General features: G+C 38.2%; 1 protein-coding gene across 3 annotated transcripts in view; it reads left to right on the top strand.

Moving 5' to 3' along the window:
• Positions 1-11520: 11520 nt before the first annotated feature.
• Positions 11521-27698, top strand: part of LOC132151915 (FERM, ARHGEF and pleckstrin domain-containing protein 2-like) — a 56660-nt gene continuing 40482 nt past the window's right edge. For all 3 annotated transcript variants that reach the window (XM_059560460.1, XM_059560459.1, XM_059560461.1), the window contains exons 1-2: positions 11521-11650; positions 13338-13588. In XM_059560460.1, the coding sequence (XP_059416443.1) occupies positions 13385-13588 (204 nt within the window). In that variant the 5' untranslated portion in view covers positions 11521-11650; positions 13338-13384. The remainder of the gene's footprint in view (positions 11651-13337; positions 13589-27698) is intronic.

Here is a 27698-nt window from a genome sequence, read left to right as displayed (position 1 = left end):
GCTGCTGCCACCGATCTGGACGAACTCACAGAGACCGTAACATCATATATCAGTTTCTGTGAGGATATGTGTATTCCTACCAAGACTCAACTAAATTACAACAATGACAAACCGTGGTTCACTGCAAAACTCAGACAGCTCCGTCAGGCCAAAGAAGATGCTTACGTGAAGGGGGACAATGTCTTGTATAAACAGGCTAAATACACACTGGAAAAGGAGATCAAAGTGGCAAAGAGGAATTATTCTGAAAAAATAAGGACTCAGTTCACTTCGAACGACTCCGCATCAGTGTGGAAAAGCCTAAAGAAGATCACCAATTACAAGACACCACCCCCCAGCACTGTGGAAAATCAACGACTGGCAGACGATCTGAACGAGTTTTACTGCAGGTTTGAAAGAACACCCATCACCTGCCCTGAACACCTCTCCACACAACCGTTCACACCAATAACAACTCCTGAAACCAACCCTGAATGCCTCTCCAAACAAACGTTCACACCATTCACAGCTCCTGCAACCAACCCTGAATGCCTCTCCACACAACCGTTCACACCATTAACAGCTCCTGCAACCCATCCTGATCACCTCTCCAATCAACCGCTCTCACCATTCACAACTCCTGCAACCAACCCTGAATGCCTCTCCAAACAACTGTTCACACCACTCACAACTCCTGCAACCCACCCTGAACACCTCTCCAATCAAGCGCTCTCACCATTCACACCTCCTGCATCCCCCCTCTCCCCCACACCTGCAATACAGATCAGCGAGGATGCGGTGCGCCAGGTCTTCAGGAAGCAGAAAAGGAAAAAAGCACCAGGCCCAGATTGTGTTACACCAGCCTGTCTGAAATCCTGTGCTGACCAGCTGGCCCCCATCTTCACAAAGATCTTCAACAGATCGCTGGAGCTGTGCGAAGTCCCTTCATGCTTCAAACGCTCCACCATCATCCCCATCCCAAAGAAATCCAAAATTACAGGACTAAATGACTACAGGCCTGTGGCTCTAACGTCTGTAGTCATGAAGTCATTTGAAAAACTGGTGCTGGCCCACCTGAAGGACATCACTGGACCCTTGCTGGATCCTCTTCAGTTTGCCTACAGAGCAAACAGGTCTGTGGACGATGCAGTAAACATCGGACTGCATTATGTTCTGCAACACCTAGACAGACCGGGGACCTATGTGAGGATCCTGTTTGTGGACTTCAGCTCTGCCTTCAACACGATCATCCCAAACCTCCTCCTGCCCAAACTAACTCAGCTCTCCGTGCCCACCTCCGTCTGTCAGTGGATCAACAGCTTCCTGACAGACAGGCAGCAGCTAGTGAGGCTGGGAAAATACACATCCAGCACCCGTACAATCAGCACCGGAGCTCCCCAGGGCTGTGTTCTCTCCCCACTGCTCTTCTCCCTGTACACTAATGACTGCACATCTAAGGACCCCTCTGTCAAGCTCCTGAAGTTTGCAGATGACACCACACTCATCGGCCTCATTCAGGACGGTGACGAGTCTGCTTACAGACAGGAGGTTAAAGAGCTGGCTGTCTGGTGCAGTCTCAACAACCTGGAGCTTAACACGCTCAAAACAGTGGAGATGATCGTGGACTTCAGGAGAAACCCCCCTGCACTCCCCCCACTCACCATCATGAACAGCACTGTGACTGCAGTGGAGTCATTCAGGTTCCTGGGCACCACTATCTCTCAGGACCTGAAGTGGGACATTCACATTGACTCCATTGTGAAAAAGGCCCAGCAGAGGTTGTACTTCCTTCGCCAGCTGAGGAAGTTTAACCTGCCACAGGATCTGCTGAAACAGTTCTACTCCACCATCATCGAATCCATCCTCTGCACTTCAGTAACTGTCTGGTTCAGCTCAGCTTCTAAATCGGACCTCAGAAGACTACAGAGGGTAGTCCGGACTGCTGAGCGAATTATCGGTACAACCCTCCCATCTATTCAAGAACTGTACTTATCCAGAGTGAGCAAAAGGGCTGTTAAAATCACTCTCGACCCCTCACATCCAGCACACTCCCTCTTTGAACTGTTGCCATCTGGTCGACGCTACAGAGCACTGAGCACCAGAACGACCAGACACAGGAACAGTTTCTTCCCTCAGGCAATCCATCTTATGAACAGCTGATAATAACTGTGGGACACACTACACTATTTATATTTATATACACTACACTTTTTATCCAACACACATACTTAGCGTACACGTAAATCTTTTGCACATAATATACATGTACATACATGGAACACACTATACTACTTATATTTATATTTATATACACATACACTTATTTATCCAAACACACATACTTAGCGTACAGTTACAATTTTTCCACATAATATACATGTACATACATAAATGCTCTTTTTAATATACCTGCCATACATTGTCAATTTGTATATTGTCAATCCTTACCCACCTATTTGTATTTTTTTGTATTTTTTATTCCTTATTGTGTTTTTTGTTCTGTCGCTGTTATGTTGCACTGCGGAGCTCTGTCACGAAAACAAATTCCTCGTATGTGTGAACATACCTGGCAATAAAGCTCATTCTGATTCTGATTCTGATTCTAACGATTCCCGGTTCTGCCCACTCCTGCTGTCATTTTTCTCTGTTCTGTCCTAATCACGTGATTAATAGTGATTTTGTTTCTCATCTAGGGGCTCACTTCATTGAAGAAGGTAATCTGTGAGTGGAGAAAGGCGAGATTCATGATCTGAGTGATACATTTGCAACAATTTTGCTTTAATAAATGCCGAAAAGCCGCAGGGGAAGGCTTCTAGCAATTTTCTGCTGCTGGGGCTTCTTCTCATGGCAGCGAACAGCAGACTGAGCTTCTTGCTTTGGCTTCCTGCTTCAGAGTCCAGTGACGAGAAGATCTTCATCGCTAAAGGAGAAAAATGTAAAAAAAAAAGGCCCTCAGAGCCGACTCATATAGCAAACGGCTCCCCCACCCCATTTTGGCAGGTTCAAGCTTCATTGGTTCTTGCAGCTACACAAACATGATCAAATCAGGCTTCAGTATCAGAGTTAACAGGAGTTTACCCATGTGTTAATGCCACAAGAGAGACCGTTAGAAAGGGAACTAGAACAAAGGAAACAGGAAAGTGATGACAAACTATAAATCCAAAACAAAACATAAATGTGACGCCTCTTTGAATCTTACATATAAATCTGTTCTTAATGTTAGCTCTCCTCAGGAAAAAAACTTATTTTTTAAGACAATAATCCTTATTTCTTATTTTAGAAGCTTTAAATTCAGCGGAATCTAATAAATCAATAATAAATATTTATTTATATGCTATTTATTGGAGAATATAATCATGCTTTGGGCTTTAGGATTTATTTGAGGTCCATATTTTTATTGCAGATTTACAATATGTAGCTTAACTAGTTGCAGTAGTGCAATCTTAAATCCACAAGATGGGGACAGATTCGTCTCATTCAACAGATGTTTAAAACACTGACTCTCATTCCTTTCAACTACTGTGACTTTTTGGTCAGAAATGGAGGATGAGAACTTCTTTGCCTAGGGTAACAAAAGCCTAACATCTGTCAAACAGTGCAAGATAGTAGGGCACAGACTAAGACTGACCTTCCAATCGAAGATGTAACAACTTAATTTAAAAGGATATTTTTTAATTACATCACTTATGTGCAATAAATATATTATATTATATTCAGTGGGGGGACTTATATGGGGGGGGGGGGTATATATTAATGACCCTTTGTGAGGAGAGAGAGAGAGAGAGAGAGAGAGAATGAGCTAATTGCTTAACTGTATAAAACCATGGTGTTTTGAGTGGTAATTGGATTTTGAATCAACTTAAACGCCTCTGATTGCCATTTGCTACATTCTGCATTTATGTCAGCCAGTCACAAAAAAAACTAACAAAACACACACACACACACACACACACACACACACAAAGCTAACCATAGACACAAATATCCCGCCATTTTACTACATTTATGTGCGGAATGTGCAGATCGCTTTCATAGGCTATTGAATGGATAAAATATAGAAATCACTTTTATTTATATAAAATAGGCTGTTAGAAGTTGAACTTCTAGTATTCCACTGTTGCTAAACTTTATGTATACCTAAATATCTAACAGTCAATTCTGTTTTTACTTTGTGTACCTTTGCTATAGGCTATAGTATACAGTATATTGTCCATATTTACTTTTGTCTCTTAGTCTTCATGACTGTCTACAATATGTGTCAGTATTGTTTCATTGAAGGAACTGTGTTTCATTATTATCCATTGCCATGTGATGTTCGAAAGACAACAAAGTTGTTTCAATCTATAGAGTACAGAAATTATATATAAAATTATATATATGTATAAATTATACAGTATATATTGTACATTGGATATATATATCCAAGTCCAAACTCGATGGACAGTCCGAGTTCAATTCAGTCCCTGTTGGGCATCTGCGTTACTGCTGGTGACCATTAAACTCAGAAAGTCAGAAACTCAGAAAGTGATGATGAGTGTGTCCGCTATCCAGTCCCATGTAGTTACTGGCCAGAATACCCCACATGGACGTTCGTTCTCGTTCGTCACTACAGCACTCGAGTAGACGTCGCAACCAGTCAGCACTCATCTCACACACTACTATTCCACACCAAAAGACAGAAACACAGTACCCAGAAAAGCGCTATACAAATGTAACAAATTATTATTATTATTATTATTAATTATGTGTGCTGATACTAAGAAAAAGTCATTGGAGAATTTGTGGCAACACCGAAACATTGTAAGAGATAGCAGAATATTAAGCCAGCTCAGTGAGGAGCAGCTAAAGATTCAAGAGGTATCCTGAGGTATATCTGCTCTGTTTCTGATGTTCTCTACACTTTCTCTCAACATTCTTTGCTCTTGCCTGTCATTCACACCCTTTCACCCTTTATCACCCTTCACAACATATGCTCCCATCCAGACTGTATGAGGTTGTCACTTCTAAGTAGTCCTATCTTCAGAGATTGACAATGGCTGTGGAACATTTTCAAGATTCTTCAGTGCTTAAATACGCTCTGAGAGAGAAAGTCATTGTTTTCTAGCAATGCAAAGATCAGTGATCAGTCAAAGGTAAGAACCAGACATTGTGTTTACACAATGTTTACACAATGTCTGAGGAGAAAACATTTAGATCTGATTCCTTCCTGTGTTCATTGTCATGTTAGGAAAATAATACTGTTGGGCCTATACATAATGATATGACGTCTTATATACACCATGCAAAGAAAGTTTGGGTTAATTTTTTTAATACCTTTATTCAGAAAGTATGTGATAAATTGATCAACATAGTAAAAAGACTTTTACACAAAAAACAACAACAACAAAAGTTAGATACCAAATAAATAATTAAAATATATATATATATACAGTGGCATGCGAAAGTTTAGGAACCCCTTTCAGAATCTGTGAAAATGTGAATAATTTTAACAAAATAAGAGAGATCATACTAAATGCGTGTTCATTTTTTTATTTAGTACTGTCCTGAGTAAGATATTGTACATAAAAGATGTTTACATTTAGAGATGTGGGAACAGGAGCAAGGCCGGTGGAGTGATTGGAAATGAGCGACACCTGCTCGACCCACCGGTCTCAAGTCCCACGGAGGAGATGGAAGGATATAAAACAGGAGTGACGACAGTGACGGACGAGAGAGGACCAGGCCTGGACTTTATTTTGTGTTTGGTTTTTATTTGTGCGCGTCAGTCATCCATGAGGGGCTGACACGCTGTTTTGTCTTTATTTTGTAATTAAAGTTTGATTTGATTGTCCGCCAGTTCCCGCCTCCTTCTTCCCGGTGATCATGGAGTTTTTATCGTTACAGTGCGGTTACCTGGATGATCCACGACTGAATTTCTGTTTTGTGATGGTTGTGCATGAGTCCCTTGTTTGTACTGAACAGTTAAACTGAGAACTGTTCTTCAGAAAAATCTTTAAGGTCCTGCAGATTCTTCAGTTTTCCAGTTTCTTTCGCATATTTGAACCCTTTCCAACAGTGACTGTATGATTTTGAGATAAATCTTTTCACACTGAGGACAATTGAGGGACTCAAACACAACTATTAAAAAGGGTTCAAACATTCACTGATGCTCCAGAAGGAAACAAGATGCATTAAGAGTTGAAAACTTTTGAACACGATAAAGATGTCCAATTTTTCTTATTTTGTTGAAATATATATATATTTTTTTCATTTAGTTCTGCCCTTCGTAAGCAACAGAAGATACTTGTATGTTTTCACCCCCAAGCTCTTAATGCATCTTGTGGAAACTTGAAAACTGAAGAATCTGCAGGACCTTAAAGATTTTTCTGAAGAACAGTTCTCAGTTTAACTGTTCAGAACAAACAAGGGACTCATGCACAACCATCACAAAACAGAAAGACAGTCGTGGATCATCCAGGTAACACACACTATTAAGAAATAAGGGTTCCCAAACTTTTGAATGGGATTATATTAATAATTTTAGCAATTTTTTTTCTGTCTTGTGGACTATATGCAAACATCTTTTATGTAAAATATCTTACTCAGGACAGTACTAAATAAAAAAAAATAACATGCATTTAGTATGATGTCTCTTATTTTTTCCAAATTATTCACACTTTCACAGATTCTGCAAGGGGTTCATAAACTTTTGCATGCCACTATATATATATATATATATATATATATATCCATCCATCCATCCATCCATCTTCTTCCGCTTATCCGGGGCCGGGTCGCGGGGGCAGCAGTCTAAGCAGAGAACTCCAGACTTCCTTCTCCCTAGACACTTGCTCCAGCTCTTCTGGGGGGACACCGAGGCGTTCCCAGGCCAGCCGGGAGACATAGTCTCTCCAGCGTGTCCTAGGTCTTCCCCGGGGTCTCCTCCCAGTGGGACGCGCCCGGAACACCTTCCCGGGAAGGCGTCCAGGAGGCATCCGGAACAGATGCCCGAGCCACCTCAGCTGACCCCTCTCGATGTGGAGGAGCAGCGGCTCTACTCTGAGCTCCTCCCGGGTGACTGAGCTTCTCACCCTATCTCTAAGGGATCGCCCAGCCACCCTGCGGAGAAAGCTCATTTCGGCCGCCTGTTTAATTATTATATATATATATAATTAAAAACAGTTATTTTAAATTATAATATTTCACATTATTACTATTTATACTGTATTTTTGATCAAATAAATTCAATCTTGGCATGGGAGACTTATTTCAGAAATATAAAAACACTTACCAACCCCAAATCATTGAAAAGTGGTGTGATAATGGTATTATTCCTATACAGTATTCTGTATACAATGGCTCCAAAAAGTATTTGGAGTGTGTGTGGCATGGGCAGCTTATACATCTGGAAAGGCACCATCAATGCTGAAAGGTATATCCAAGTTCTAGAACAACAGATGCTCCCATCCAGACGTCGTCTCTTTCAGGGAAGACCTTGCATTTTCCAACATGAGAATGCGTGACCACATACTGCATCAATTACAACATCATGGCTGCGTAGAAGAAGGATCTAGGTACTGAAAAGACCAGCCTGCAGTCCAGATCTTTCACCCATAGAAAACATTTGATGCATCATAAAGAGGAAGATGCGACAAAGAAGATCTAAGACAGTTGAGAAACTAGAAGCCTGTATTAGACAAGAATGGGACAACATTCCTATTCCTAAACTTGAGCAGCTTGTCTCCTCAGTCCCCAGACGTTTGCAGACTGTCATAAAAAGAAGAGGGGATGCCACACAGTGATAAACATGGCCTTGTCCCAACTTTTTTGAGATATTAAAAATTTAAAAATGTAAAATCAACTTATTTTATATCAACATTTTCTCAGTTTAAACATTTGATATGTCATCTATGTTGTATTCTGAATAAAATATTGGAATTCCCACATCATTGCATTCTGTTTTTATTCACAATTTGTACAGTGGCCCATCTTTTTTGGAAACAGGTTTGTATTTTATGAAAGAAATACATCAGGAAACAGTAATATTGTTAAATAATATTGCAATTTAAATAACTGCTTTCTTTTTTAATATATTTAAAATGTAATTTATTACTGTGATGACATGTTTTCAGCATCACATGATCCTTCTAATATCACTCTAATATGTTGATTTGGTGCTCAAAAAACATTTAATTATGATCAATGTTGAAAACATTTGCCCTGCTTAATGTTTTTTTTTTCTTTCTTTTTTTTGGAAAATCTGATCATTTGTTAGGATTCCATGATGAATAGAAAGTTCAAACAGTTCAAGCCCAAAGTTTTGAACATTGTAGATACAGCAGAAGGTCATTTTTGTCTGCCCATCCTGTCTTTTACAGATGCAGGTTGGATCTGTTTGTAGTTCATGACTACGTACACCGCTCTCTGATAAAAGTGACCGAGGGCAAAAATGTGGAAGAGGAGCTGGAGGGATGTGAGCTGAACTGGATATTAGACATGTCCTTTTTGCATAATTTCCGGAACCACCACGTCTTAACTTCTGCTGCAAACAAATTCAGAGTCAGTACCTACAATGCAAAGAACTGTCAAACTGTTAGACACAGCATTCTAGTCTTTATCAAAACAAATAGCTCTAAAACAAAATAAAATTCTATGATGTTTCCCTCAATAAACATGTTTCGTCTTGTTTTCTTACAGCCGAGAAGGACTTGTGGGTGGAGTTTCTGGGTGGCCGGAGAGATGGACAGAGCACTGTGAATGAACAGTGGGGTAAGAATGAATCATTAAATGCAATACCAGGTTTTAAGTGTGCTTGTCTGTGTCAATTCAATGGAAACCAAAACAATTCTTGTAATATAAATGACATAATGACACTATGTTTTTTTTTCTTAATTATCATTTTAATCGAACAATGTAATGTGAAATAATTTGCTTTTCTTTATCTCATCACTTAACTATCTGTTAGAGTTATATAATAATTTATAATAATAATAATTTCCTTTTTATTGTTATATATTTCATACATTACACTGATTTGGGGTCAGGTCGGTAAATAAAAACATTTATATGAATTAGGGGTGTAACGGTACGCAGAGCCGGATTATCCATAAGGGCACTTGGGCCAGTGCCCAGGGGCACCAACCATTCACAACAACTAGGGGGGCACCACATGACACAAGCGTGGCGTTTCTGCTGCGTGTCAGTTGCGTGACGGCTGCTTCGCGTTTTCTGTGTCTTTACACACCAGAATCGTGCCTGACGCGGCGCTGGCGCGCTGCTGCTGCTGTAGGTGACATAGAGGGAGACCGCCGACAGACCAGGATCTTGTCTTCACGACAACAATATCTATACTTCATGTTGAACATAAATATAAAGCCTACTGATAAAGGACACCGTCAATGACGGCAAAATAGACTATGTTTGACAGGTGCAATATGCCAGTGTGTCACCGGCCTAAGGTTTTCAAAAGGCATCACACGAGTGTGAACATCACTACAACTAGGAAAAAAATGATTGTAATTCAAACGCAGCTCCCGTCGGCATTTAAACGGACCTTTGCTATTAATTCCGATCGGTCCAACGCAATAATGAAATCTGAGCAGGTCTAAAAACTGAAACTGTTCATGCTGCACTTTACACTTTGGAAAAGTTATATATATATATAGGCCTATATATATATATATATATATATATATATATATATATATTAAATATGAGCAGGCCTACAAGCTGGGATTGGTAATGCTGCACTGTAATCATAGTTATTTATTTATATTTTTCATTATATTTTATTATATGATATTGGTTTGAGACTGAGAGTATTTTATTTAGTGGAGAACTTTGCAGCAGTATTTTATTTCTTATTCTTTTTTTATTTTATATATATTTTATTAAAAAGTATTTTAAAAAAGTGTAAACAAATTGTTAAAAAAAAGTTTATAGTAATAAACAACCTGCAGTTTAATGTTTGCATTTTTTCCCTTACTGTACCGAAAATGAACCGAACCGTGACTTTAAAACCAAGGTACATACCGAACCGTGATTTTTACGTACCGTTACACCCCTAATATGAATATATGTCAGATCATGTGTTTTACTTATAGGTGTTATTTCAAAGATTCAATGACAGTGTCTACAAAATATTTTAACATTGGCAGTAATAAATATTAATTGATATTATACAGTATACAGCAGCTATACAGCAGCTTGTGCAGCTACACATTGTCCACTAGGAGGCAAAAGTGTCAATGGCTTCAAGATTGTTTCCAAAAATGGGAGACGGACATCTGTTCTAAATCAGAGCAAACAATCTTTCTTTAAAATTATAAAACATGTGTGAATAAATAAAGAATAAACAATGTGCAAATCTGAATCAAATAGGCACTGTGTCTAAGTCTGTCTGTATAGTGGACAACAAGAAGGGGAGCTCAGTCTACAGCTGGGAGATATGATGAACGTCATGCAGAAGACTCCAGATGGTACTGTTACAACACAACCCTGCCACTCCAAATTAAATATGTCTGAAATCAATTAACATTTGGAGAATTTGCATGTTCATTTTCTACTCTCTGCTCTTTTGCAGGGTTTGTGGAAGGCCACAGGGTACAGGATGGAGAGCAGGGCTGGTTCTCTGCTGCATGTGTGGTAAAGATCACCAATGAACATGGGCAGAGACGTCACCTTCGTCAGCGGTATCATGTCAGCCACACGCCTGCTGAAACAACGCAGTGGGGGCCTTATATGAACCACAAAATGCTTTAAATGAGAGTCTGTACAGTTAGAGACTTTTTTCACTTAGTGACTTAAAAAAAGGTAAATACTTATATTTACAACCTATATATAATTTGATTGACCTACTGCCAAGTGGTCAGCATGTCTTTTGGTCTTAGTTTATAATATATAATGTCTCATTATAACTGTAAATGTCCTTACATATGATTTAAGACACACTAAAACTAATTTCGATGGTTTATAACAAAAAAAAAAAAAAAAAAATTGCGGTCAGTACTTATTCTTGCTCCAGCATTGCACATGAGGAGTTTTTGCTTTGTTCTTTTTTTTTTTTTTTTTAATGTAATGTACTGTGCATTTTTTACTGTGCATGTACTGTGGTCATGCTTATTCCCTTCTGTTATTTTCCATATACTGTTTAAATAAATTTTGTAATGACAATCTATATCCCTCTATTCTCTTTTGGTCAGTTTTTGTTCATTTGACACCTCAACTTTCCACACTGATTTGCTTAAATGTTCACTGTTTTCAATGGCACCTTACATGTGAAGCTTGAAGTTTCACTTATTTTGCATGTGAACAAACAATATTTCATTATTTGGCATTCCTGTAATTTTACAGTATTTTATACAGCATTTTTTTATTTTTTATTTTATTTTTATTATATTATATTATATTATATTATATTATATTATATTATATTATATTATATTATATTATATTATATTATATTATATTATAAACTACATGGCATTACGACACCAATCAAATTAATCCGCAGGTACACATCTCAGCCAATAGCTGCCGACCGTTTCAGTCCGAGTCTAAACCAATAGAAGGCAGGATCTGTCTGAAGTCGTCGAATCAGAGCCGAGCTCTGGCCGCAGTTCGCCTACAACGACGGTCGGACGTGACTCATACAGAGTAGAAGAAATACCAGGCGAAAAAGAAAAGGTATGATGTCGATTTATCGCAAATTAGAGCTGTAAAAGCAAATGTAAAATAGTTTTCCGGCAGTAGCTCATTTAAACTTGACTCGGTGAAGCATACGGTAGGGTTTTATGGTCTCTTTGCATGTTTGTGTGGTTTGACTAAACTTTATCAGTCTTTGTCTCACAAACAGCAAAACGTGTCCTTTTAGTTTTTTCGTCGCAGATGAGGATATATTTGTCGGTGTCGGTGAAATACGACGAGTAAAATAAGTTCGTCGCGGGGGGTTAAGCTGTAGCTGAGATTTTTATCTTTTTGTTCCATGCAGCTTTATCTCATTTACTTACATTAACGTAACGTTACACAACTCCAGAGTTTATTTACGTTAATCATTTTGAGCATATTTGCAATATGAAGTGCATTCTGCAATGAAACCGTTCTCTTTTCATTATCAAAACAAAACAAAACAAAAAAGATTAATGGTCACTGATCATTGCTCAAACTCATGGATAAAAGTATTCCGTCTCAAATGTTAGGGGAAATGGCTAAGTTTGGACCACAGCTTGTAAGTGAGCCTGTGATTTGAAGGCATTCCAGTCAACTACTTAAACCAGCATGTTGCATTAAAAGAGCCAGAAACATTCTGAATGATGTTGGCTTTAATGAGTGTTATTCTCATGTGTCCCTGTTGCTTTAGAGATCAAGAGATTTAAAGTGGAGTTTGTTTGAGTTGGTCGTGTTGCATTGACGCCTCTGGTGTTGCCAGTGTTAATCAGACCTCATGCAAAGTCACTGCTGAATTTGGCAGTACATTAGTATTTTGTAATGGCTAACCTGAGCTTGGGTCTTGTGGTCACTGCTATTGTGCCGGCCAGTCATGACAGGAACTTTATGACATGTCATATGAAAGAAAAGGAAATTGGATCACACTATTTAGTGTAAATATTAATTGTCATTGGATTTTTTTTTGAACATGTGGAGCAGCTTTGAATGCTTGAATTAGTCAGTCAAGGTTGAAAATAAATACATCAGCTCTGATTGACTCATGCCTGTCTTTTATAGTTGGCATGAAATTGAAAATCTTATTCTTATCTTATTGCGAATGTTTAATCAATGTACGGTTTGTTTTAAATTATTTTATAGCTTGAAATATTTACTCCGATGTACGTCATAATACATACAAAAATCTGTCCATACACTTTAAATGATGACAGAATAATCTGTTTGTTTAACACTTAGATAATTGTTTTGAATGATATTAATGAAGTTTAACATTTCCACTTATCTGGATGTTGGTTCCTTAATATAGAGTTTCTAAAAAATTAGACCGGCTATAACAAGGATGAATGAACTTGAAAAGTGGAAAACACATGTGCAAAGTCTTTCAAAAGAGTCTTGTGAAAAATCATTTAATTAAAATTAAGTTCTTAAACTGTGCTATATTTGTCTTCTGGAGGAGTATGTTCACCTTCAGATGTTTGTAGGTTAATTATTTAGGTTGTTATGGTTGTTATCGTGTTTAGTAGCAGGAATAAAATAATAATTAATAACTGTGTATTGAACTTAACATTAATACAATGAATATGGTACCGGTCATAAATTATGCTCTTGTCTTTATACTCTAATAGCTATCTCTGCAGATCTGGTTTCTTCCGTTTTCATAATAGATTTCGTATCATTGTCATTTCTTTAATTGTTCTGTTGTCTCCGGGCAGGAGGGGTTATATGTGTGTGAGAGAGGCGGTAGGCTGCATTGGGAGCAGCTATGGGTGAGATAGATGGCACCTACCGCTCCTTGCAGACCCCTGCAGGGACACGGCTCGGGGCTCAGTACAACACAGGCATCAGCACCCTGGAGCCCGGGCAGAGCCTTAGTTCAGCTATGGGAGCAGGAGGGAAAGGCCACAACAAGAGCCTGGAGATCCGCGTCCAGGGCCTGGATGATGCTCAGGAGTTCTATGAGCTCGAGGTGAGTCACTTCACATCAACTGTTCATCTCCATATAGGTCTGTGTGAGTGATCCTGAAGTTTAATATATTTGTGATGATTTTTTCTCAAATATAAAATATTACGTCTTTTAATGGGCTTTATATTTGCTCACGGTACACTATCAATTAAAATCTTTTTTTGTTCACCAGTGCTTCGTGTTTAATCAAAAACAGTTAAAACCATGAAATGAGATGTGAAATATTTATAGCTTAAAATATCTTTTCGAATTTAATATATTAAAAAATGTATCTTTTAAAACTGAATTTTCAGCAGCCATATGTGAGTCTTCAGTGTTGTGTGTGTGTGTATATGTGTATATATAATAATTATAATTAAATTCAACTCTTCCCTGTATTAATTTAGCAAAAAAAAAACAGTGTAGAACATATATGAAACATGCCTTGATTTATTTTTGACTAGATTTTTATTCTAGTTTACTTTTTTATCTAATCAAATCTTTTGAATCTACTTTGACTACACTGGCTGGCTGAACTGTTTGCCTCGATGTTTTGTTTGTTTGATTCCGCTGCACAAATATTGTACTTTTGCTATTATGTTTGCAAAGCTCCCCAAAGTTTATTTAAAAATAAGAGCACACTGCGTTTGGTTTTGTCCATTTGCGGCTGTGCTGGAGAATGTAAACGACGTCTCTCCGGAGACTTCTGGCAGACTTGCTTTGCGTGTTGGGTTGTGGTGGGTGACAGCTGCCACATGGCTTCAATTCTTAAATCCTGCGTCTTTAAGTCTGTTTTACACCCGAGGCCTGAAGTCACTGTAAGTTCTAGCCTGGCTGTTGTTACACATCTGATGTATGCATTTTCTGCCTTGAAGTTCTGTTTTTATCACAATGGGTAAAAATAAAAATAAAAAGCTCAGGTTTTTGGTGAAGTTGCATAGAATGAATTTCCTACAATATGACATCAGCATTTGAATGCAAAATGACATGGACGAAGCAAGATTTAGGATTGTGTGGGTTTGTGCAATTTTGAGATAAGCAGGGTGGCTTTTAAAACACGTTTATTGTTGAGAGCTGCTTAATCTGGGACATGTTAAAATTAACTGGCTTTACAGCAACAACACCTCAATAATCCTTTAGCCATCCAAGATTGTATATGAGTTGGTTTCTTTTTCATCTGTACAGATTTGGAGAAATTTAGCATCACCTCACTCACTCACCAATAGATTCTCTGCAGTGAATGGGTGCCATTACAATGAGAGTTCAAACCGCTTCTAAAAACATCCCAATAATTCAGAACACATCCACTCTAGTTCATCAATTAGCATCTTGTGTAGTGAAAAGCTGCATGTTTGTAATAAACAATTCTATCATTAGGAAGTTTTTTAACATCAAATCACTGCTACCAGCTAAAATACGAGTCTATCAGTAATATCGCTTTTTCCTGTGAAAAGTCATCTCTTCCAAATCAGAAGAGAAATGTGCACAGATCATGCACTGTTTATGGGTGAAAAGAGTTCTAAACAATGTTGGTGTATCTTTCTTACAAACACAGGTTTTCACTTCACAAGGCGTTCGTTAATTGATGGACTAGAGTCGTGTGGATTACTTGTGGAACATTGTGATGTTTTTAACAGCTGTTTGAACTCTGATTCTGATGGCACCCGCTTACCGCACAAGGTTCACTGGTCGTCAAGTGATCTAAAGCTATTTTTTTTTTCCAAATCCAGGGATGGCCTGAGGTTAGGGCTGCTCGATTATGGCGAAAATCATAATCACAATTATTTAACACAATTATGAGGGGGCCATATGACCAGAACTCTATATGAGTGATTTAAAGATAGTGGTACATTTCAAATATATATATTCCTGTAAATAAGGTTGTTATTACATCTACGTTGTAAAGACCAGCAGAACTTCAAACAAACAAAAAGTCCTCAAAATTATTGAACATAATTAAACTGTCAGTAATAAAAATGCTAAGGACAAATACAATGGATAAAAAAATACACATGAAGCAAACTGTTCTTTAATGTTTAGCCTTGATTATTTCATTTATTCACTATTTTATTTATTATTAATGTCTCATTTCAGTTTTAGTTTGGCTCTAGTTTTGTATTTATTGCAGTTTATATGAAAAGGTTCATGTAGCGTGGTACAACTGAGGTTGAGAACATTTTGAGCAAATGTTCATTTTTGGATGAAATGTTCCTTTAACGTCTCTTTGGTTTGACGTTTGAAGAGTATCTTAATGTGGTGTTATAAGACAGTCTCTGAGTAATTTGATGGAGGATGAGAACTTCCCATGATTAGATCAGATAACAGTGTGCTTTGAATTCCCCTGTTACAAAGATCAAACACGGGAGAGTGGAAAACGGTTGTTATCCGGCTTTATTAAGCTACAGGACTCAGGAATGCGGTGGTACCACCAAACATGCTTTACTGAATCAGAGAGACCCTGCTGGAGGTTAAAGACTGTTCATATTACGTCTAGATAAAGGAAGAACAATGGGGTCAGTTCTGGTTCAAAGATTTATTAGTCTTTCTAGTCTTCCTCAGGAGTGCTTTGGGACTTGTTTTCCATTACACTTAATTTAGCACTGCTGAGTGTGTTTGAACTGCGGTAGTGATTGATCTGTTGTCAGATGATGTGGATGTTTTATTAGGCAGATTGTGTGTAATGATTCATAAGGCAACGTGGCTTTGTGATCTGTTCCATGATGCACAAACTGACGCTAACACAGTCTGGTGTTGCTCATGAAAGGGGTTTGTTTATTCTCAGCAGGAGAGTGTGTGTGTGTGTGTGTGTGTGTGTGTGTGTGGGAGTGTGCGTGTGCACTTGTGTGCTCACTGCATTATGGGTCTGATGTCATGAAGCCACATCTGTTTCCAAGATGGGACTGTGTTCTCGTATGCACACACAGGTACACGAGTGTAAAAGCTGTGGGAAAATATCCCAAATTAACCCTCAGTTCTAAACTTCCAGACCAAAGAAACAAAGACGGATGTGCTGAACTACTGCTCTTGATAGTTGGAACATATTGTCTGGTGATGGTTGTGATGAGATTGTTTTGATTCACTTTTCAAATGTTCAAGCTTAAAACCTCAGGTTTGTTCATTGTTCAAATGCAGACACTTTTAAACTAGGCAACATACTTTCATAATCATCAAGCCGGTGGGTTCTCTGATCAACTGGCTAGTCTGAGGCTGCACGATAAATCTAATGCGATATTTAATTTATTTTGTCAGTAGCCTTGTCAAGCTGATTCTGTAATCAGCAGTATATCTCCATCACCTGTGCGCTTTCACATGGAGCAGCATTAACTACAGAGTCATTGTTCACTGACAAGCTGCGCAAAACCACAATCATATTTTGTGCATGTTTCGCGCAGCTTGTCAGTGAACAATGACTCTGTGTAGTAAATGCTGCTCCATGTGAAAGCGCGCAGCATATTATTTCTTCTGCGCGGTTCTCGACAAATGAAGTATAAAATAAAAAAAAATAAATTAGAAAACTAGTCAATCTCACTCACTGATTCACTGTTATCCAACAATACTGGTAATTTGTATAATAATTATTATTTTTTTTTATATATATATAATCCTAATTTGGCATAAAACTATCAGCTGTTTGATTTTTAGGGACTGGCAGTAATGATTTGGCATGAGGGAATGCATATTGGGCATAAGTCTGTTTGTTCTGCCTCTAACCTTATTCCCAGTTCACCCGGAAACCCACTGGCTTGCTCTCTTGATCTGTGAGCCGCTCCTCTGCCTCGCCAACTTGTAATTTTTGCTGCCATCTAAAGGCTGAAGGCCTGCAGCAATCCCAGCCTCAGCATGTATTTATGGATCTGGGTTTTTTCTCTGCTCCATATCATGTGCCAGAGTTATAATTTTCTCTTACTTTGAAATCAGTGAAAATGTATTTATGGACATTTACCCCTGTAGCTGGATTATGATATCGGTAATTTTTTGTTTTGGGATTTGTAGCCGAATTGTGAATATTTTGGTCTGTTTAGATTTGTCTATTTCATGTGTTTGCACTGATCGCATAGCTGTTCTGATGATGAAAGACCAGGTGTAAATTAAACACATTTAAAACAGATTACCATCCGATCACTCAAACCATTTTAGGAGGTAATTTGAGATTTACTGCATTCCTGATTCATCTGGCCAAATGTAATTTGTGTGTATTGTCTAAATTGCATAATTTTTTGAAGGATCCATCTGAGGGGGGCTCATATGTTTGGTCAATTTATTTATTTATTTTATTTTTTTTCATCTCATAAAAGTGAGTTTAAGCAAATGATTGCAGGGTACTAGATAGTAGATGGTACAAGATAGTAATGTGTTTAAGTAATGTGTTTCTACTTTCACAAGAAAATGACTTGTTGCACTTAACTTTCCAACATTAATTTTACTAGGGTAACTAAAGTAGCCGGATTTGGCAACAATGCCTCAGAGGGAGTTCACCAACCAAGATTAGCTGCCTGCCGGTGCGCCTGCCTAGAAATCGGCCTAATTGGCAGCACAATCGGCCGATGCTGATTAATTAAAAACAAAACAAAATTGCCAAAAATCGGCGGATCAATCAGTCGACCTCTGGTGTCTAGTAATGTTAAGGAGAAGAGAGCGATCAGTGAGTGCACAGGATAGATTTTAGCAGATGGACTGTAGATAGCAAGAGATGGCAGATAAAAAAAAAATTTGGAGGAACAAAACTTTAAAAAGAAGGGTTACGATCAGGCAAGAGGTAGGACTGCGTAAATATTGGAGTAGCTTTCCTGCAGTGGAGAGAACTCTAGAAACTGAAGGAAATCGGACGCCAAGGTTGCTTTGTTTCTTCTTGGTAGGTGAGTTATGTTAATTTTGCTTTTTAACAGCTTTTTTGTGTTGGCTTTTGCTTAAATATGCTGCGGCAAGCAGGCATGGCAGATCCACCATCATCACTGCCAGGGTATGTACATGTGGGGCAGAGTTATCAAAATATAGGTGAGGTTCTGTTGGGGTATGGGTATCAACGATATCAACATCTTTTTGCAAAAATCACTTAGTACACCTTTTATTAATCAAAATCTTTAGTGACTTTATAATTTTTTTTACTGTCAACTAAATAACTGATTACATCCTTGCTGAATAAAAGTACTAATTTCTTACTGACCCCAAAGTTAGTTGGGGTCAGTAAGTTACTGTACATGACGTTCATTTTTATGCATTGGATTTCTGTTGAAAACAAAGTAGGATACATAAGCTGCTTTCCGAAGTTACACAGTTAATGCATAGAGTATGTATTGTATAGAACTGTCGATGAAGTGTGTTCTTCAGCTATGGGTGTAAATACATTCCGGGACATACTACATGTGCCATCTTGGCATCATCCTTTGACCCGCGTGTTCTTTGACCTATTATATACAACAGCAACACAATAATTTACTTGACTGTTGCTAAAAAATGTACAGTAACGTGCGAGGAAGAACAGCTGCTTAGCTCATAGTTTTTCCTGTCTTTAAAAAATAATACTCTTTGAATCTGATGGCTCTTCAGCTCCCTTTGCATAATGGAATAGTAAAGTGTAGGTTATCAAGTTTAAAGATAATTGGTCCATGTCAGTGCAAATGCGATGATTTGCAATCTTGACATTTCTGTTATAAACAGGCTCGGGACACTCTAAACCTGTCAGACGTCTGGCTCCCCATGAGTTTTGGTTCACTAGGCTAATAGGAAGTGATGAGGAAGCAGCTACAGCAGCCTAAACTTCCTGTCCCATCTACACCCATGGGACGATGCAGGCCTCTACTCGCTCTTCAAAGTAATCACTCAAGCTGACAGTCAAAGTCAGTGACAGGCCTGTTGCCTTTATTTAGTAGCTAAAATAAATTATTTTATTTGAGTTAATATTAATGGAATTAATGGAAATGCTTTTATTTAATGTTTTTAAATATAGCTACAATAACACTGGTTCTGTAAGATTTAAATCTGTCCAATACATTTCCATTGGATTGCATTAATTTTGTGGTCATAACAATGACTCTGGCAGCTGTGATGGAGAGGGCTCATCTTAGATCATTGGTTTTTATCATTTAATTTGCTGTCTCAGCTCTAAAAAACAAAGAGAGAACTTGCGCACATGCACATTTGCATGGAATTTGACCAGAGCATGCTGCAGGCCATTCAAGCCCTACTGTGACCTTCTGAGGAATCAACTGGAGCGCTGGGGCTCTGAGGGGGGGACAGCAGAAATAGACGCTATTAAACAGAGACTGCAGAGACCTATCGCACAACTCAGGGCCAGAGAGTGCTGTGTTTTGTGAGAGCCCCTGCTTTCAGTCCTAAAGAGAGGCAGGATAGGTTAGCATGTCACACTGGTTCTCTTACTGAGCTGAGTCTTTGCCAGGACCAGGACCCTTGCCAAATACTCTCCAATGAGGGTCTGTTCACAGCTGCTTGTGGAGAGGGAGAGAGTAGAGAGTCCCCTTTATCTGCTCAGTGACACTATGCAAGCGATATAAATACACCTCAGCCGGGAGATAATGTCCTCTTTGTCTGTACAAATACTTCTTATCCAAGACTACAATTTTATTGGCAGGCTGCAAGTTTTAGCAATGTTACATCCAAATGTTACACTTACAATGGCAACGGCAGTCAATGGCAGTCTTCTTGGTCAACGACATGGCTCTTTTTTTTTTTTTTTGGACCTCTTTTAAGATTAACATGTTTTTAATTTCTGAATTAAATGTCTAAGTATTAAAGTATAAAGTATACTTTAAACAGTGAAACTTTTTATCTTAAATATTTTGAAATAAACAAAAAACAAGAACTGACATCGAGAGGACCCATGAAGATCCTTATGGTCAATATTTCTTAATTTTTTTTATTTTATATATATATATATATATATATATATATATATATATATATATATATATTAGGCTTGGCAAGGTTAGTTCAGGTTGCAAAATGTGGCAGATTGTTTTTGTCTTTGACCCTTTCATCATTCATGTTGAATATTTGCAAGAATGTGTGATAAACATAACTTCACGACATATGATTTATGTGAATCATAAAACTGATTTGTCCTGACTTTACACATTTGTAATTCAATCTTGGGCTTATTCTCCATCGATGTGCAAGTAAAAATAGACACTAATTGCTGCTTTGGATATTTGAACTGGCTCAGTTGAATGAAAAAGCCTTGAAAAAACAGCCCGTCTTTTCAAAGCTGTACCACTGAGAATGTCCAGTGACTAGAAACGGTCTTTGAACCTGCACAGACCTGGAAACAGTTACAATAAAAGACATTTCCTGTACGTAAATGACATTAATGGCACAACAGAAAGTAAATTATGCCTTCCAAGAATGCTGGCTCCATGTGCCAACTTTAGTCTTTACTGGCAAAATTCCTCCCTTATAATGTGTGTGTTTTTCTTCTTAATAAAACAATGTGTGTTGTGTAAGGCTGTGCAAAGACCCGAAGTAGACATTCTCTCTTTGTTTATTTAGACATTTTACCCAGATTCTTTCCTTTGTTAATGTTGGAGCCATTTTTGAATGTGCTTTCAGAATCAAAACAACTGCAACTGACAGTGAAGGAGCCACAGTGACACCAGGTAAATGGGCGGCTCTGCAAAAAAGAGTTTTGAACGGGATTGGTCAGCAGGCACAGGGCTCCACCCACACCCCGCAGCACCAGGAACCTCAATAACACTGGGCCTTTTTATTCAACTCATAACAACAGTAGAGAAAAAAAGCACTAGTTTTCACTCCCTGCTTTGTGTTTAAGACAGACCTGCAGAGTGAAGAAAGTGTGTCTTTGTTTTAATGAACATATATAAATGTGTGTTGTTTGTGTGAGGCACAGATGAGTCTTTGTGGAGGGGTCAGTGCAGTGAGGGGGCTGCTTCGATCAGTGAGGAATGCGGAACAGTGGAGACCGAGGGGCTGGCTGGTGGGATTTCAGAGGAGGGAGCAGAGCAGGACTTGTCCAGCATGAACAAACAAGCTCATAAATAGTTTGTTTGACAGGCTATAGAGGGATGAGTGGGAGGAATGGGGTAGGTGGGAGTAGGTATTTGAGTATTGGGCAGCTTGTGTTGGTGTGGCATTAGTATTGTGTTAGATTAAAGAAACACTCCACTATTTTTCAAAATAGGCTCATTTTCCAACTCCTCTAATAGCTTCAGCCATATAAGCCTAGAAAATCACAACTTTTCATTTTCCGTAAGTCTTAGTTCATGATGTAACTACATAGGAGACAAGTTTAAAAAGGAAAAATAACGAAACTCTTTGGTCATTTTTGAGCGAGATGCTAACGGTCTAATCAGATTCAATGATCTATGCTAAACTAAGGTAAAAGTGCTACCGCCAGACCCGGAGATCGGCTGAATGAATTCAAAAACGGTAAAACACAACTGTTTAACTCTAGGGGAGTTGGAAAATGAGCCTATTTTCAAAAATAGTGGAGTATTCTTTTAAGCAGTAGGACATTAAAGTCCAGCTTTTGTACATGCCTTTAAACTTTAAAGACCTATGACTTTGTGAGTTTGTTTGTGTCTGGAAAATTTAAATGGAGAGTCCTCAGTGGAATGCTTGGAATGATTTGCGATTCAGATTTGTTGCTGTAATGAGGAACATTTGGAGTTTAAACAATTTCCTGCAATTAAAGCTGAGCATAACATACAATGACCTGTCTCTCTTTTTGTCTTGCTTTACCTAGTTTTAGTGTTGGTCAACTGTTATAGATATTTTGATTATTTTAAGTGTGCAACTCTTAATAACTAGAGTGTAGATTGACTGATGGCTGATAATATGAGCATTTTACTTTTTTGTTCTACAACATGGGATTAATCAATGCATGCTGATTAACTTTTATCATAGTTTATAGTTTTATGGAAATAAAAGTTTCAACCCGTTCTTTTTCATCAGTAATATTATTTGTGATTTGAATTTGAGGTTTTTTTTTTTTTTGCTATCAAACTGGCTTCAAATTTGCGATATTGTTTTTAAGATTTACAAGAAAAGATGATTTGTCTGTTTTGCTTACATCTACACACCTTTCACTTTTTAATACTAAAACAAAATATGGATTCATTGTTATTCTTAATTAAAAAGTACAACCACAATAAAACTGTAAGATGCAACAATAAAACCGTGAGATACAATGACAAACCAGCTTACAAAACATTAACAAAGACGACTAAGATGAGGCATGGCATACACCACATGCTTTATTATATACCGACTAATAAATTACAGAATGTTTAGCAAACACTGAAGACTCAAATAAAAAAATAATCAAATAAAAGAGAGCCTCCATAGCGTAACATGAGGTAAACTGCAAAGATAACATGCTTTTCAAAATAAAAGCAAAAAGAAAATTAAATCCAAACTTGCTGTCGGTGACAGTGTTTATTTTTCCCACAAGAATACCAACATGTTCACCTTCTCTGGCTTAAGAAGCGGTCTTTTAATTTACTTTGGCTTGAAAAACATCCATCGTTTCCTCAACATTGGTGTCATTTTTGCTGTGCGCACTTTTGCGCTTGTGCTGATGCAGCAACAGGCCCTACAAGTACTGCACAGTTAAAACGAGTATCGCGGTTTTGTTAAGCGAAAAACAGAGACTGACAGGATGTGCCGTTACTGAAATCACCTGTGCATTAATTTTAAATATAGTTCAATTAAAATTTTGCAGTCACACCAGTCAGTTTCACCAGCAAGAAAACCATGCGACTTGCGACTATTTGGTTACAGTCTGGAGCCCTGATGAGATACTGCACATGTGATACTAGGCATGGCAAAAGTTCCAATACAGTTTTTTTTTTTTTTTTATTTAAATGACTCTTCAATGGTGCATTCACACCAGACGCCAATGAAGCGTTAAGCACAAGTAATTTACATGTTAAGTCAACGCAAAAATGCGAATAGACAACCTGCGGCACGATTTGCATGATAGAAGCAGTGCGAATTGAGCGTTTCAGGCAAATCGTGAGAGTTGAAAAATCAGAAATATTGCGCTGCGTTAACCAATCAGGAGCTTGCTCTAGTAGTGACATGATTACAATGTAGCGAGCGGAGGAAAAATCTGAAACAACAATGGAGGACAAAGTCATCGTCGCTGTATGTGGACACCCGGAGCTGTATTATACTTCTTTATACTTTTACAGAAACAGGAATGAAAAGGATCTTACTTGGAAGAAATCGATTAATTGAATAAAGACCAAAGATTACCTGTTAGATTTACCCAAAACAAATTATATTTTATGTGTAACCACTAAAGAGACATCAGAGCTGGCGGCAAATGTCAGAAGGACTAGCTGCGTTGAGACTGCTCTAGGCGGATAAATGAGCACTGAGCCCCTGCTGATCGCATCGTCTCCGAAATCGGCAAAACACATTTAAAAAAAAAAATTGCTCTGGCCCCCCTGCTCACAACGCTGTAGAAAGATTTGTGATGCTCTGATGTAGATTGAATGCTTATCTTGTAAAGTAGCCACAAAGCAAACAAGCTTGTTAAACTTGTGCAGAATAACCACAATGAGGGTAACGTTATAAGTTACATTCATTAAATATTGTTGTGGACGAAGTATTAAGATGATTTATCTAATAATACATAAAGCACTGTAAAAATACGCTAATGCAAGTAAAAGTCCTGCATTGAAAATAGTAAATATAATCAAGTATAAACATTACTTAATGTAAGTATAAAAAAGGAAAATTGTTTAAAAGTAAACTGGGACTATTGTACTATATTCATTATATCATTAGATATTATTCCTAGATCGTTACTGCAAATCAGCAACTCATCAAGAACATGAACAATCTCAGACACCTTGGTCCACGTATAATTTTTATTTTCTTTTTTATGTCCCTGTACGCAAACAGGGACACAACATAGATTATTGCAAACAGCTATAATCAACCTGTCCTCTATAGTGCTTGGGAACTAATGTGGTCGGAGCGGTGTTCTCTGGAATCCTCTCAAGTGGTGGAATTCTACGTTCCGATTGGTTGCCGCCGAACCGCATTACCATAAAGTTGCCCTGATTTCAACTCTCCTCGACGCTCTCAACGGCTAAGTCGCGCCACGCTGCTCCTCACCGCTGCTCAATGCCGGCTCACATTGAAAAAGAATGACTTCTGGCCAATTTGACGCTCTCCACGGTGGTGGTGTGATCACACAGTAAGAGTTGATAAATTTTACTTTTCCCAAAACCTGTCGGGCCACAACATCTCCGTGTCTCCATGTCCGCTGTCGTTTTCGGTTTCCCTAATCTAAACTAAACTACAATCCTAAATTCGACGCTTAGCGTCTACGTCACGGCTCTCAGCCCGCCATCTGTTCATTAATTGACCAGCTGTTTTGGAGCTGGAGGAAAACTGGGAGACTATTTCAGACTGCGTACAGAAGCGAACTGGAATTGAGCAGAAGTACGAAGTTTGACTTAGGCTACAATAACCGTAATATTTTTTTAATTATCCGAATAAATGGTGGTTGAAATCACAATGCTGTGTGAACTAATTTTTCAGAAGCCCCTCCCATGACGCAAATTCGCGTCTGTTGTGAAGTTAATTTCACGCGTGAATGAAGCGAATGAACTCAATGTTGAGCGTCCAACAATAGCGCGATTTTAATCACGCAAGTCGCATTTGGTGTGAACGCACAGTCAAAATAGGAATAATTTAAGAACACTGTTAAAAGTAATCTTGAGAAAATATAAAAAATATCCTTTTTTTTTTTTCAAACTGATGACTAAATTCCCTTTTTAGCATTGAAGCAAGTGCGTGTGTATTCATGCCCTCATTCTGTTACTGTATTGTGTTATCAAATTTTCTCACTTGTATTTCTACTGATTATATGAAATTGGTATAATGGCAATCCTGTTTGATAAGCTGATATATTTTAATTATAAAGATTGAGATTTATTAAATATTTAGTTGCACTCTTGTGTAGCAAATCAACAGTGACAAAACCGCTTTCAAAAAGTACGTCCCAGGGCGAGCAGTCAGTCCTATCAGTACAGTCGGTAGTAGGAAGCCTTATACACCCTCTCCTTTGGCCTGCTTAACGTCCACCATATGATGCAATTAGTGGAACAAATTAGTGACTGCTCTGAGAGAGCTGGCCATGAGGAAAATCCTAGAGGTCAGCATCTCTTGATTGCTTCATGCCCCCACCGCCCCCAACTCAGATGACAACTTTTGCCATCTCTCACTCTGATATAATTTGAGGGTGTTGAAGCATGACAGATTGGGCTTTTCATTAGTTTGGCCCTGTTGGCAGCCATTGCTGGCTTTGACCTTAAATCGGGATTTGCTATAGCACAGATCGAGTTCACTTCTTTCCAAAGAGACTTCATTTAATGCCTGCTCACAGTACAGTATTGTTGAAATGTAAAATTTTTACATTTTATCAACCATTTTTGAAATGGTTTTAAATTTGATTTTATGAGAATTATGCCTAAAAACTCAGTAAAGCATTGTTTGCCAGGTCACTTCTAATGTGACGCAAGTGATGATACAAGCAAAATGTATTTCTTTGAACTAAACTCTTTACCAATAGATCTTTTTTTCCACTTTGAATGTTTTCACTTGTAAATGCTTTTCTTAAATACAACAAGTTCCATTTAAGGAGTGCTCATGTTATTGTGTAATTGAAAAATTGTTTAAAAGAAAAACCACAGAGACAAATGCTTTGAATGGTCACAGTTCATCCCAGCACATGTAAGACTGATGTCCAGCCAATGTTACCACAGCCGCTTTTCCACTATCAGGCCAGTGTGAGTCAGGGCTAACAAAGAGCCTTGCTGGACCAATAGCTTTGCTCCTCAAGCTGCTAGGCCGGAATCAAGCTGTGTTCCCACTGTGGGAGCAGCGTAACTCTAAAAGCCACCCTTCTCACACCTCACTGAAGTGGTACAATTAATAAAAACTATAACTATTGACTAACTATATATAAAGACTTCAGCATCAATATTTTATATACCAATAACAGATCTGCCAACCTGTATGCATTTTGCGTTGCAGCTATGCATTTTGAACTGAAAGTACACTGGTACGATTTGTCACTCTAAACTACGCAAAAATCTAGTGACACCCCTGTCCACGCGGAATATTCAAAACAAGCAACAGAAAAAGATGAAGAGTTCAACCAATCAGTGAATTTTTTTGTTTGTTTTGCATTTAAATATTTAGTTTTGTTTCTCTTGTAGTAGCCTATAGCTTATAGTTTCAGTTCAAGCGGCTCGTGCTCGCTCCGTCAGATGCTCTGACAGAAAGGCTACATGTGAGGCTGACAGAAATGCACTGTTTAATGTGTTTGAGATGTGCAGTTTTCCTTAATGCATAACTTACATTGCACAGGTATTTTCTCCAACTGTAAATGTTAAAAATAGCCATGGAAAATTTCCATTTTGCTGTCAGAAGTGCATAAGCTTTTGCTTTAGCGATTCTCTGCTAAACTCCACAGACTGCATTTAGAACGAGCAATGAAATGAGAGCGCAATAACCAGAATCGGAATCAGAAAGAGCTTTATTGCCAAGTATGCTTGCGCATATAAGGAATTTGTTTTAGTGACATAAGCTTCCAGTACACAGAGACAACAACAACACAGACAAAAATTTTGGCTGCAAGCAGCAATTAAGGGGCCAAGCAGTCCACTGGCAAATTTAGGAGATAAGCAAGGCATGGAGCAACACACCAAATGCAAAAATTACCAATTACAGCAACAAAAAATCATAAATATAATCACTAATAATATGATTAAATGGCTTATCACTTTTACCAACAGGTGGAGCTGTTATAAAATCATTTTGGCGTATTCTGTGATAGATGACAATGGCACACACAAAGTTTGAGGTCAATATGCCAAAGCATTGCAGAGATACAGGCTGAAGTGTCATTTTTGCATCATGCCTCAAATTCGTTACGGTGGTATGCAAAAACGGTTTTGTGCATCGTTTTAAAAACCATCACAATTTGAAGATCATCTGATTCAATTTTGGTGAAAACCTGATCAACGGCTGATGAGGAGTTCGAAAAAGTAGGTTAACAACATAAATCAAAATGGCGGACAGGAAGGTCAGCTTATTCTGGCATATTTTGTATCTATGTTGTCAGCATAAGACAGGGAAT

The sequence above is a fragment of the Carassius carassius genome, chromosome 10 (genome assembly GCF_963082965.1).
Source record: "Carassius carassius chromosome 10, fCarCar2.1, whole genome shotgun sequence".
Lineage (NCBI taxonomy): Eukaryota > Metazoa > Chordata > Actinopteri > Cypriniformes > Cyprinidae > Carassius > Carassius carassius.
Note: the sequence above shows the minus strand (reverse complement) of the source record. Positions and strands in the feature narration are given on the sequence as shown.